General features: G+C 36.7%; 1 protein-coding gene across 2 annotated transcripts in view; it reads left to right on the top strand.

The window, feature by feature from the left end:
* The window catches only part of fhl3a (four and a half LIM domains 3a), a 66,119-nt gene extending 53,521 nt beyond the window's left edge, over positions 1–12,598 (top strand). For both annotated transcript variants that reach the window (XM_020940307.2, XM_055163665.1), the window contains 5 exons: positions 46–208; positions 2,551–2,725; positions 7,739–7,908; positions 8,996–9,182; positions 10,323–12,598. In XM_020940307.2, coding sequence (XP_020795966.1) covers positions 53–208; positions 2,551–2,725; positions 7,739–7,908; positions 8,996–9,182; positions 10,323–10,474 — 840 coding nt within the window. In that variant the 5' untranslated portion in view covers positions 46–52 and the 3' untranslated portion in view covers positions 10,475–12,598. The remainder of the gene's footprint in view (positions 1–45; positions 209–2,550; positions 2,726–7,738; positions 7,909–8,995; positions 9,183–10,322) is intronic.
* Positions 12,599–14,929: the final 2,331 nt, after the last annotated feature.

Here is a 14,929-nt window from a genome sequence, read left to right on the forward strand (position 1 = left end):
TTCTTTAAATTTAAATGCTCATTATTTACTATGTGTCTTCCACAGCTTTACAATGGCGGACCGATTTGACTGTGACAACTGTAAGGAGTCCCTGTATGGCCGGAAGTACATTCAGTCTGATGACAGCCCATACTGCATCCCCTGCTACGACAGCCTCTTCTCCAACACGTGTGACGAGTGCAAAGAGCTGATAGGACACGATGCTCGGGTAAGAACTTTACTCAGACAGGACCAGACCTGCAGCACAACTATCAGATGTGACCATGATATGATACAGTGCAGGTTATGATGAAAGCTAAAGACTTCCATTTAAGGTAGTGTAATCCAACCACCCAGAAATAAGTGTATAAATATACAAATAATAGTAATTAGACTTAGATTTAGACCAACTTTATTGGTCCACCAGAGAAATTGTTTGGACACAGTAACTCACACATCACAATATATTATAATAACAGAGTAAGAATATAATTTCATCTGCTAACCTTTGTCCTCTGTGTGATTTTTATACTAGTTTAACTGGTCATATTTCAGGTTAAAGTTAAGGTAGACTCTTTTGTCCTGCATACTGTATAGTCCTTTGAATTTGACCCATTTATTGATGTGGCTGGGGTAACATGTAAGGAGCAGTTGAGATCAATCTCCAGATCTTGAGCTAGTCTCGGTCAGAACTATTTTAGCTTAGCTGGAGGATTTGACCTATTGTGCATGTTATTTTGTAAAACTGTTTAGCCCTAGACTGATAGTAACACTCAATAATCTTCATGTGTTTTGAAATATGTTCAACTGGTTACACAAAAAGCCCCATAGTTAGTAGAATTTATGTCTCTTACCTTAAAAAAGTTGGAAAAAACAACATAAATGTCTGAAAGACCATGTCAGTTTTTACAGAATCAACAACTGAAGCACCAAACTATTACTTATCTCAAGTAAAAGGCAAGGCAAGTTTATTTGTATAGCACAATTCATACACAAAGTAATTGAAAGCACTTTACAGAATAAGAAAGACATCATGAATAATCATCATAAAATTTACATTAAAAGAGAAGAGAGAAGAAAATAAGTAATTTTGTTCTGAGTGTTATGAGCTTTTTGAAGAGATGTCTTCTGCAGTGGTTGGACCATCTCAAGTTTGGACAGATTCTACAGTTCTAGTCTCTTCTGGATTCGAACAGAATGCAGAAGCAACTGGCTGGTCAGGCAGTATTATAGTACTGTGCTAAATAATATAATAAATGACTTCTCAGTAAGGTTCACCATTAAAAATTACAAGCTGCTTATAGTACCACTGATGCATCACTTGGGCTAAATGAGGCATCTCCTATGTATTTAGTGTAGCGGGTCACAGTTATGGCTGATTTAACCTGTAATTATACACTCAATTTGAGCCAAGTCCATATATGCCATGGGTTCACTTCTATCTCGTAAAACTCAACCATGAAACAGCCTCTTCTTTTTAATTCCCAGAAACAAGATGTTTCTTACTTCCTAATGAAAAACACTAACTAGTCATTAATCATGTGAACTCAACAAGCACAGCAAAACTTTCAGATTATGTTTAAGAACAGTGAATTATTAGCAGTCTCACAGCCCATAGAGGAAAATTATACTGAACACATTTTTGGCATCTCCAGGCCTCTGTAGCAAACTCCCCTTTTAAACAGGACATTTTTCAGATCGTAGCATGCATCATTGTACAGAGATTGTGGTTGGAGTTTGTACACAGCTCATGTGTCATTGTGACTAGGATAATGCTAACCACTGGGTTCTTTCTGTTTAATAACTCAAAATGTGGAAATGGTTTACAAGCACAGTGCAAATCTGATCTTTATCTGATTTCTGGAGTCATCCAGTTATAGAAATGCCATGAAAACTGTTATATCTGATGTGAGTAATCTGATTTGTTTCTCATTGTTCAGACTTGTGTTGGTTTTGACAAGAAGTCATGCAAAAAAAGGCAAACTAACCTGACAAAGACAAAAATGAAAGAGAAATGTTAAAGGTTTTATGCAAAATTAACTCTTGTGAGCGTTTAGCTATGTTAGACCGTTGTCACCTGAGTTGTGTTTTGTTCATTCACACACATTTGAGTAATCCTGCATTATTAGTTTTTTTTAAATTAAAGGTTAGGGTGATGCTTTATTTAGGCTTGTTAAGGTAGTCATTAGCAGGTGACACCATAGGGCTAAGTTAGTCCACGTGTTAGATCTGTGGAGAGGAGAGCTCGCTGACTGTAAATATGCAAGTTTTTAGGTCAATAAATACCCAGGTTATTGTACAAATACAACATGGATATATTTAATGCCATACCAGGACTTTCCAGACAAAAATGGCACTGCTTGTTTTCATGGAGACTAGCAGAAAAGCCAGAAAAGTTAAAGGTGCCTGTTACACAGTTACACGCACCCTTAAATCAGAATACAGTTGATTTAATCCAGTGGTTGTGTTATCAGTCACAATGGGACTGTCAGAATCCACCCTTATGCCCTTATTAGTGAAGGACATTATATATTTGTACACACTACATAAGAAATCCCTTTGCGTTCTCAGGAGCTGTTCTATGAGGACCGGCACTACCACGAGCACTGCTTCCGCTGTTTCCGCTGTGACCGCTCTCTGGCCGATGAGCCCTTCACCAGCCAGGACGACGCCCTGCTGTGCAACGACTGCTACTGCAATGAGTTCTCCTCCAAGTGTGTGGCCTGTGACAAGATCGTCATGCCTGGTAATGGACTCAGTTGATCAGTCAGACATGATACAAAATACAATGACAAAAAGAGTGTTGGAGGGACAGACCTGGTTGGGTATCATTAAGAAGATGCAGATATGATATATACCTCAATACATAGGCCACGATACGATAAATATCTATAATCAGTGAGCTTTCGATTCGATACGATATATTTCAAATCAATTTGATACGGTTCAATAAAATAAAGCAAAATAATGGGTGTGATAATAAAAGTCTTTGTTTAGCCACTTCCTGTGCAAAATGAATATGAAACACGCCCATTTTAATCATCAAAACAGTGAATATGTTAAATGTGTAAATGAGTTTCCTTCTTCTAAACTAGCAACAAAATTGTAGCGGTGTAACAAAATAATAGTAATAGTAAAATATACCAAAAAATACAGCAGCCCACAAAATCAATACTGTATCATCACATATATAAATATTTCAATATTTTTGCACAGCCCTAATGTGTCGATATGTTTATAGACAGAAGACATGGGGTCAGACATTAGTGGGAGTAAGGAGACGATGGGGAAACGAAGGAGGATGATGGTTCTGTTGTTTTAATTGGAGCATTACGGTAAGGAATTAGAGGATAGCAGGATTAGGTGAAGTCAGTATGGGGATGAGAGACCAGTGGCAGTGGTGGTTCTAATGCATGCTGTCATTGGGCATCAGTAGCTCAGTAGGAGTGTTTGTCCAGTGATCAGAAGGTTGGTGGTTAGAATCTTCCTTTTGTCATAAACATCACTGGTCATTCACTGACCCACAGGTTGGCGATGATTCCAGCTCCCAGAGATGAATCCAAGGACACTAAACCCTCCCTCATACCCAGTGTGGGTGTACACTGGTGTGTTGATGCAAAGCACTTTGAGTGCCTTGAAGCTGCATTGTATTATCATTGTTATTTGAAAGATTACATTAATTTGCAAGTTTTTGTTCCATGAAGGCCTATACCAATTTGTGGTGTATTTATCACACTGCAAGTATAGGACAAGCAAATACCCATGTGTGTTTTGCTTTGTACTTGTTTGCTATTTCAGTACGATTAAGATGTTAAAGTTATGTTTTTTATACACCTGAGTCGTCTTAATGGTCTAGAAAGCAGACAGATATTTCTCATTTCTCCAGTTCACCACATTAACTCAGCTGTGTATGCTATATGCTAACAAACTCGTCTTACTTTAAATTGTTGTACTCTGCTCTAAAGTGGTTAATGCACATGCCATGCAAAGTTATACCTACACCATCCAAACAGCTCACTCAAATGGTTCCTTAGTTTACAAGATTTTTATGATACGCTGCTCCCAAGCCCTATGTGTAGAGATATGCTGTATTATTACTCCAAAAGGTCCCTCATTTCCTGATATTAAACCAGTATGTCTGTCCTAACCCAGTTTCAAGGCCTCGGAGTTCATCTCGGTTCAGTTTTATGAATCATACAGATATACAATGCATGTACGAGTGTACCTTTGCCAGAACCCCCTACAGCTTAGCGTCAACTTCAAACATGGCGCTTGCTCAAGAGGACATATAAGGAGAAGACAGAGGAGCGCTTTATTGACAATGGATATAAACAGGAGCACACTCTGTAGACTGTGCTTCCAGCTACGACTGACCTACTTCCAACCTAAGGATTAAGTGAATCGACTTGTGTAAATAAAACAGTACATTTGTGTTTCAGCGTGATGGAAGTTCAGATGTTAGTAAAGCAGTAACTCTTCTTTCTATGATTTTGAGGAGATAGCAACATTATAAAATGGCCTCACAAAGCTCAAAAGAGTCAATTTTGTATGATATAGGACCTTTAAAGCAAAGGTGGTGAAGTGTGTTAGGTTTCTGACCCTTAACCATATGGTAACTCAACTATTGCTGGAGTACATTTTGTGGTTTACCAGGCAAGACAAATTGACTAGTTTGAGAAAAATCTACCATTGTGGATTACACATTTATTCCAGTGGGTACTTTGCAAAATTAGGTCTATTTTTATCATTTGCTTCATTCAGCTATTTATGTGTTGAAGCTCATGTCTTTTAATGACACTGTCTATTTTATTTTTGTTTTATTGGGATTATTAAAGGTGCACTATGTAACTTTTTCTGCTGCTTCTTTCTGTGAATATGTCATTGCTCTGCCTGGAATGTTCCACAGTATGACATTTAACAGTTCTACCTTATATTTATTCAGTGACATGTGGTTTTCTAGCTCAAAAATACCTAGAAACAATTTTGACTGTGAGTGGGGTCCACAGATATGACATCTAACTTGGTCTGGTTTGGGTCTCCATGAAGATCGAAAGGTTCAATGCCATACTGTGAAACATTCCAGACAAAGCGATAACATTCTCCATGGAGAAAAGTGTATGATAGTTAAGTTATATTAAACAGTAATATTATAATTTATCGCAGTAAATCTCTACAGAAATATATCGTGCTTCAAAATGTGTTATAGTGACAGGTCTAATTCTAGTCCTGGTTTAGTTCTGGTTTAGTTCTGTGGTGTCTGCGTCCCTAGAGTTGGTCATTGTTTAATATGAGCCTTAAACTGTTCTTACGCAGAGCAATTGTACCAAATTGAAGTTAAGTCATTTATGAGGTAATATAATGGTGTTTTGATTTGCCTAGTATTAACATTTGGCAGGATGAGCTCTTACTACTGCCAGCAGGCACTTGTTTGTTTTCACACATGGGTTGTTAATGTGGTCTAAACATCTCAAAACAGCACATTAACTACTGGCTGGAATTGTAATACATTTCAAGGAAAACTCAGTGACTTTGTATTGACCGTGCTCTTGGGAAATGTAAATCTTGCCATTGTTTAACTCATCTATTCCTGAACTAGAGGATTAAAGGGCCCATATTATGCTATTCTCTGATTCATGTTATAATGTTTCCTCATCACAAACATACCTGGAGTTGTGTTTTGTTTCATTCTCACATGTTTAGCACACAAACCCTGCATATTTAGGCTGAGTTTGTCTCTCAAATGGAAAACACTTTGTTCCACCTTGTGATGTCATGTGGTAATACAGGAAGTGCTCCGCTGTGTTTTTTAAATTCATTATACCTTCACTAGAATCATTTTGATAGTTTCAACCCTGGAATTGCTCATTTCTATTGAACTAAAGGTAAAATGTAGCCAAAAACTACCACGTCATGACATCACAAGGTGGAGGTAGACAGACTAATAATACAGAATTACTTAAACATGTTTGAATGAAACAAAACAAAACTCCAGGTATGTTTTTAGGAGGTAACAACATCATAACATGGCTTAAAGCTCATGAGTCAATTCTGAGCTTTAAATGTGCACTGTGTAACTTTTTTGTGGAGGGTCAATTGCCTTTCTTCATGAAGATGTTATTGCTTTGTCTGGAATGTTTCACGGAATGCTATTACACCTTTCTATTATCACGAAGTCCACACCAAGTTACAGGTCAGATCTGTGGAGAGGTGACCCTGCTCACAGTCCGAATGCTTGTTTTTCCAGGAATTTTTGAGCTATAAAACCACCTGTAATTGAATTAGTTGTTTAATGTAATACCGTGGAACATTCCAGGCAGAGCAGGTGACCGACACTCCACTAAAAAGTTACACAGTGCAGGCAAAGGTGGTGCAGTTTTTTTTTTTTTTTATCTCTAACCATATGGTAACACAACTGTTGCTGTATTGTGTAGTTTCCCAGACATGACATTTGACTAATTTGAGAAAAAATGTACATTGTGGATTACACACTTATTCCAGGACTATACTGACCCAAGTTTGGTTACTGTTAATGGGAACTTCATAGGGTCAGGGTAGATCATTCTTGGCCAATTGATGTCATCAACATTCCCTAGGGGTGTGAAGCCAACTGTAGGCAGTGCTCAGTCTGAAACTCTGTTATACTTTGATCTGATACAATCTTACTTGATTGGAACTACAACAGAGGAGCTTTTTTGTTGAAAATCAAAAACCTAAACAGCAAATATGTGCATTGTATCTCCATGGTAACTGCTAGGGATGTAACAATAACCAACATACCATGATATTGTATTGTCAAAAGTCTCACAATATGCAGCAACAGCTAAAAAAATATGCAGCAACAGCTAAAAAACAGAGAGAACTACGCTGAATCTTGGATTATGATGGAAAAGTAGTGTATGTGCAATTTTGTTAACGTCCACAGAATATCGCAATAAATATCGCTCCGTGAGATGTGATTCATGAAAATATCGTATCGGAAGATTTGGAAATTGTTACATCTCTGGTAACTGCTGATATATTCCACTATATACGGTAGACACTCTGGCAGAACATCCCCCGTGCGATGTGTCACTATTAACTCACATGTTTGCATATATTGAAGTACTTAGTCAGATAAAACTTTTCTGATCTACAAAGGAAATAATTTGGACACAGTAGCTTATGCATCACAATATAATTTAATAACAAAGAGCAAATATAAATGGTTGGAAATTAAAAATAAGTAGGAAAAATAACAAGAGACTGGTGTAAATAAGGCATAATTATATAAAAATGTATATGTGCAAGTAAAAATGAAATATAGACATATACTGTAGTAATACAAATATATCTCTGTTATATACAAGATTTGCTTGTTGTTTTATCTTTTTGTGCGAAATATCTGTACATTATGCAAAATAGTTCAATTCAATTCTACTGTAATTCAATGTACAACAATGAGACCATAAGAACTCCAAAGCCAGAAGGTAATGCTATGAAGTGTTTGGGGACATAAAGAAAATCAGATTTCCTGCAATCGGAAAGTACTGCGGTGTCTGTGGTATTATGATTCAAAATAAAATAAACCGTTGTGAAACAAAATGACTTTTATATACCATCACGCAACAATTTCATCTTTTTATAGCCCGCTTAAAGTACCACCAGGAACACTGAAATGAGTTTACCAGGAGATTTAAACAGGATAATAGGTCCCTTTAGCCAGTCGTTTTTTCCATCCATCATTATGTCTATTATATGAATGTATTTTTTGCTTTTTCAGGCTCGAGGAAGCTGGAATATGGCGGCTCCACATGGCACGAGGGCTGTTTCATCTGCCACAGTTGTGAACAGCCCATTGGCTCCAAGTCCTTCATCCCAGACAAAGACGAGCACTACTGCGTCCCCTGCTATGAGGACAAGTTTGCCCCTCGCTGTACACGTTGTAAAAAGGTACTGACTCACTGTACAGCTACAAAACAAACAAATAAGATAACATAAATGCTTCTGGATGTTTGTGGTTCAGTCAGAAATACACCACACTGCAATTATACTTTTTTATATTGATACATGATTGGCAGTGCTGGTTTTAGCTAGACTTGCTCTTCCTTTATGAGGACAAAATATTCTGTACAATGACTCAATGACTGGTATGTTTTTACAGCATCAAGTCTCAAACAAAAATGAGTGAATTTAAACCATAATAATCAATACAAACAAACATCAGTGTCAAAACATGTAATTAATTAAAGGTCCAAACCGTCCAAAATAGATTCTTGTGAGCTTTAAGCCATGTTATAATGCTGTTACTTCATCAAAAACATACCTGGAGCTGTGTTTTGTGTCACATGCTTGAGTAATTCAAATAATAATTCCAGGGCTGAAATTTTCCAAATGATTAAAGTGAAAGTGTATGGAAATTAAAAATACAGGGGAGCACTTCCTGTGTTACCACATGACATCACAAGGTGGAACAGCATGTTTTCAGTTTGAGAGAAGAACTCAATCTAACTATTCAGCATTTGTGTGTTAAATAGGAAACAAAACACAAGTCCAGGTATGTTTTTGATGTGGAATCATCATTATGACATAGATCAGAAATAGTGTTAATATGGGCCAACAATGCTTTGCTTTGCTACAGCAATATACAATTTTTAAGAGGGAGATTGCTACAAATAATGCATATTTTGATTATCATAAATAACATGTAATAATATAAACTGTGAATTATTATAATTAATCTTATTACTGAAAATGCTGCAGGTGCTGCCATTATCATTGGAGTTGTAATGTTTTGCATGGGACTTTCAATCTTAACAGTAAATAAGTTTTATATAGACTACTAAAGCCTTTTTAAAAGCCGTTTTAAAGCCTGTCTGAGAATCTGTGTATTTCTGACTTGTTGGTGTACATGAGCATTGTTTTTTACACAAATCTACTTTATACATTTTACACAAATCCACTTTATATCACATTTTATTGCCAAAACTTCTCTATTGAACTGGAGTGGATATATGATATACCTTTGCCTTTGTTTCAGACCCTAGCTAAAGGTGGAGTGACCTACCGGGATGAGCCGTGGCATAAGGAGTGCTTTGTGTGCACAAGCTGTAAGACCCAGCTGGCCGGACAGCACTTCACCTCCAGAGAGGACAGCCCCTACTGCCTCAAGTGCTTCGGGAGCCTGTACGCCAAGAAGTGTGAGGCCTGCTCCAAGCCCATCACAGGTAGCTCTAAAGTCTCACATCCTGCTGTTTGTCGTCTTTTGGAACTGGGCTGCAAGGTTAAAGGCCCATATTAGATTATTTTCTGATCTATGTTATGTTGTTTCCTCATCAAAAATATACATGGAGTTGTGTTTTATTCACAAATCCTGTACATTTAGACTGAGTTTTGGTCTCAAACAGAAAACACTCTGTTCCACCTTGTGATGTCATGTGGTAATGCAAGAATTGCTCCTCTATGTTTTTAAAATCCATACACCTTCACTAGAATCATTTGGAAAATTTCAGCCCTGGAATTGCACATTTCTACTGAACAGAAAGCAAAAGGTAGCTGTTAATTGGAAAACTACAGTGACATGATATCATAAGGTGGAACAGAGCATTTTTAGCTGTGGAGATGTAAACAGACTAACATGCAAATGAAAGAAAACACAACGCCACAGAGGAATTTCATAGATTACAACATTGTGATCAAATTTTTATTGAATTTAGGAGAATATAGCTGAATATCATTTTGCTTTAGTCCTTTGTTAATTAAAATGTTAATGAAAACATGATTTACCCAACAGTCTGTGATATAAGAAGCTAAATTTTATCCATTTATATCATGTTTTAAAGATAGTAGTTGGTTTTACTTCATGTTTGGGTCTTTCATGCGAAAAATCTCTTGTTCCACTGGGATGGCAATAATCTGTCAGAAATGTCAACACAACTCAGGATTATGCAGATTCAGCAACAAGTGGTTTGACACTGAATGAAAAACAAAAAAAGATATTTCACTGAGAATAATAGAAGTGACAGTGAAGCCCATGTGTTTATGGTTTGGACAAATAGACTGCTATTGTGTACAGAAGGGAACATGTCTGAGGAAAACTGTAAACACTCACTCCACTTTCTGCTATTTCAGCATTTGAGGGGCCTGTGTCATAACACTAAAGGCTTTCGTCTAGAAGAATATAATGGTACCAGTATTAAAGGGCCCATATTATGCTATTTTCTGATCTATGTTAACATGTAAACATACCTGGAGTTATGTTTTGTTTCATTCACGCATTTAACACACAACCCTCCATATTTAGGCTGAGTTCTTTTCTCAGTTTTCTTAGCTTACATTTATATTTTTGTTTTTGTTCTGTATTGTAGGTTTTGGAGGAGGGAAGTACATTTCGTTTGAGGACCGCCAGTGGCACCAGCCCTGCTTCACCTGCAGCCAGTGCTCTGTCTCCCTGGTGGGGGCAGGCTTCTTTCCAGATGGGGACAAGATCTTATGCCGCGAATGCCACACCAGCCTATAAAACCTGCTATTCCAGATGCCCTACCACATTGTGACTCTGTGTTTGATTTCACAGTATTGGACACAACCATGCCTATGCAAAGATGCACGCAGGGTTTCCCTTTGTGATAAACATACTTGTTCCTTGTTGTCCATAAAGCAGTTTAATGCTGTATAGAAGTCACAGAATGAGTTTTGCAAGTAGAGCTATCTATATATTTGGTAGACCTTTTATTAATAGTTAGACACAGAGAATATTCCAATATGGGCACAAAGAAAGAATGCAATTGCTGAACAACCCTACATAATAGACTAACCTGTAAACTAACTTACAATGTAAGAAAATAAAAATACATATACTAAAATGTGCCTTAGAAGTTGGTATGCAAAATCAAAGATGCTATAAAACCAAAGAGATAAAAGTGCCAGTCACTTTTAAAAGTGTGTTTAGGTAAGTGAGGAGACGGTAAACTGATGATTTGTTGGTGGATTTTCTTAATGTGTTTATAAATGATAAATGCAATGGTTCTCAAACAGTGGGTCTGGACCCAGAGACAGTATAATATGTGACATATGTATAATAAAAATACATACTTTAAAGGCAAAACAGATTTGCTAAATTGCGTCTAACAATCCAATGCAATCACTTTATTTCAAATGTTTCATCTTCATCCGGTAATTTTTCTGAACTATAGAAAGTGGGAGAAAGCGCAACACTGTTGTAAAAATAGTGACAATCTATACCTATAGAAACTATAAACAATATTTTAAAAAGAAAAATTGTACTTTGCAAAAAAAAATTCTTATTAGTATTTCATTCAGTTCTGTTGCACTTTGGCTGGTGTTGCTCGTCTCTACAGTTTGTGCACATAAGACATTTCACTGCCACAGACAGACATGCCACTTTGATGTGTCATATTCCTGCTTTAGTCTTTTTTCTGTTTTTTTTTTGTTTTGTTTTTTTAACCACAACAATTCCAACAAAGTTTGGACACTGTCAGGGACTCAAAGGACGTGATTCAACTCAGATCTGTCGATTAAGGACATGTCTCAAGCAACAGGCACAAGAAAATAGTCCAAAAGTCCAAAGAAAGTACTGGAGGAGCAGGTGGGCACACTCAAAACATGAATTAACCAAATAATATCTACAGAATACCACATTTATGGAAAAAGCTGACATAATATAAATGTTTGAAGTCATTGTAAAATGTTTGATTATCAGTAAAAGGCCAATATTACTCTTATTTTCTGACCTATGTTTTAATGTTGTTCCCTTATTACAAACATACCTGGGGTTGTGTTTCATTCACACAAACCCTGCATTGAATATGCAGGGTTTGTGTGAATGAAACGGAAAACACTGTTCCACCTTGTGATGTCACGTGGTAAGTGCTCCACTGTGTTTTTAAACTTCATACTCCTTCACTAAAATCATTTGGACAATTCCAGCCTTGGAGCTGGCAATCTCTACTTAACTAGAAATAAAAGGTAGCTGTTGAACTGAAAACGCTTCATGATATCACAAGGTGGAACAGAGCATTTTGAGCTTTGGAGATATAGGCATTCTAATAATAAAGGGTTACTTAAACATGTGAATGAAATAAAAACACAACTCCAAGTATGTTTTTTGAGGAGATAACATTATAGCATGAGAACAAGCTCTTAAGAGTCAATGTTGTGTAATACTGGACCTTTATCATTATAGTAAGGTCCCTATGCTTGATCATCTATAAGGCATGCAGTGTGTTCAATGATTATCTAAAAACAACTCTATTGTAGTTACCTCCAGTGACTCAACATTATGGAATTGTACTTGTACTTTTCATTTGTAAATATTTAATTGTCACTGATGCTTATTGCGAGCAGCAGATCTACGTGCATGTTTTTAGCCCCTTTATTAACACGCTTTAAATTTTTTGTTTTACTGTTTGTGTGTAAAATTTAAAAATGCATTTCTATAATCTTTTTTCCCGCTTTGATGCTGGTGAGTCAGAGTTGGCATATACGTGTTTCAGCATATGTAAACTGTTGTGGTCACAGCCGGATGAACTTACTGTAAATCAGGAATATGTGATACGGCTACATGCTACGATGGTTAGCTCGATTTGTGAAGTCTAATGAAATAAATATACGCTGCGGACATTTTTATACTTTGTGTGTTTTTTTGTGGCTGCGGTTGGGTGCGCATTACTTCTTTATGAGCTCATAGTACTCGGTGGTATTCGTATAACAGAATACTGCGTATTCTTTCGAAGAATGTTTTCACTATACTTCAGAGGTGTCAAGTTAAAGTAGTAAAGTACTGTACTTAAGTGTCAATTTTAGGTATATGTACTTTACTTAAGTCGATTTTAAAGTTGTTGTTTTTTTGTTTTTTTTCTTTTACTTCACTATATTTGAGAGCAGGTATCTGTACTTTCTACTCCACTACATTCTTTGAACAGGACGGAAAAGTAATTTTAAAAGTATTTTGTATTATATTTTCAGATCTGCTGAAATGAATGCAGGGTTTATTATATTAAGTTCATAATTTGAACAAACAAAAATATACAAATAAAAACAGCTAGGAAAAAACAAATCAAGTTTTTGTTGAGCAAAATTCAGCATGAATCTGTATCAAAATCAGTACATTTGAAGTTTTATAAGCCCTCAAAATGTGCACAATATACTTTTACTTTTTACTCTTTAATTGCAATTTTAAGTAGATATTTTAATACTTTTAACTTTTTCATATGATACTTTTACTTTCACTTAAGAGTTTTTTTGCTCCAGTATCTGTACTTTTACTGAGTACTTCTTCCACCACTGCTGTACTTAGATGATAAACCACATCCACCAAGAGCACAAACTTAATCTACTTTATTTCACTGTAACATAACAATAAAGTGTGTGAATGCATGTAAGCTCGGTAAACTGCACGCTCCAATGTTTATGCTGAGTGGACTCTTTGATGGGACTGTACACACACACGGAGCAGACCCACTCTCCAGGCTCACGGCTTGGGTGCGATGTCCTCCTCCCTGCACCAAGTTGCGGATTTTTTCACCAAAAAAGGAAATGGAAAAGTTGTAGCCGCTCGGGCCGGGAGGGAGGAGGGGGGAAGGAGGAGAGGGAGAGAGTGTGGAGGAAGGGGGGGTGGTGGAGTGAGAGAGAGGAAGAGAAAGAAAGAGAGAGGATGTGCACATGCGGAAAAGCTCTGTGGCACTTTCGTTCTGTGTGTCTGGAAGGGTCAGCTGGTTTGCTTTAAAGGCTCATTTGTGTAACTTTTTTGGTGGAGGTTCCGTCACCTGCTTGTTTTTATGGATATGTCATTGCTCTGCCTGAAATGTGCCACAGTATGATATTAAACAGGTAAAAATGTTCCACTGTATAGATAAACCCATCCATCATGAGGGAGACAAGCAGGTTACAATTATAATTCAGATCTGTGGAGAGTTGCCTTTAGGAATTCTTGTATTTTTCAGCAATAGAAACGCCGTAATGAATAAACGCTCTGTGGATATGTTGAATGTCATACCGTGTAACATTCCAAAGCAGTAACATCTCCATGGAGACAAGGAGGTAAACCACCAACCTCCACGAGAAAAAATGTGCAGTGCAGCTTTATCTTCATTTAACAATGTAAAGGTGTCATTGTCATTTATTTGTATTAGTTTAACCAAAATTATTGTGCAGTTTAAACAAGTTTTGACTCTTCTTAACATTATAGTTACTAGCTGACAGGAAAATTATAAACTTAATCAAAAAAGTAAAGTCTTAACCATGTTTTAGTGGAACGATCTTAACCTGTCGTACTGATATTAAATAGAAGTGGTGGCTAAGATGCTGTCAGTGGAGCAGGAATGATTAATACAGTTTACCTTATGATGAGGTTAATTTAAAACCTGATGAGGTAAAGTTTCCACGTGTAAAAGAATGACACTCCTATCTGTCCTTTGTGCGGTTTGCCAAAGCTGACCTATTACATTGCATATTTACTGGCAATATACGTATGCATACCTCTTTGAATGTAATAGGTTAATCTTCAACCAGAATACACCTTGGAAATGAAAAACAATTGTGCATTTTAAAGGTTCTATATTACACAAAATCAACTCTTGTGAGATTTAAACCATGTTATAATGTTGTTACCTCATCAAAAACATACCTGGAGTTGTGTTTTGTTTCATTCACACATGTTTGAGTAATCCTGGTTTATTAGTCTGCCTATATCTCCAAAGCTCAAAATGCTCTGTTCTACCTTGTGATGTCATGTAGTAGTAGTTTTCAAGTTAACAGCTACATTTGACAACTTTTATTCTGTAGACATGTGCAGTTCCGGGGCTGAATTTTGCCAAATGATTCTAGTGAAGGTGTGTGGAGTTTAAAAACACAGTGGAGCAATTCCTGTCTTACCACATGACATGACAAGGCGAAACAGAGTGTTTTCTGTTTGAGAGAAGAACTTATCTTAAATGTATGTGTTGTGTGTTAAAGG

The sequence above is a fragment of the Boleophthalmus pectinirostris genome, unplaced genomic scaffold (assembly GCF_026225935.1).
Source record: "Boleophthalmus pectinirostris isolate CB_2022bp ecotype Guang Dong unplaced genomic scaffold, ASM2622593v1 HiC_scaffold_6, whole genome shotgun sequence".
Taxonomy (NCBI): Eukaryota; Metazoa; Chordata; class Actinopteri; order Gobiiformes; family Gobiidae; genus Boleophthalmus; species Boleophthalmus pectinirostris.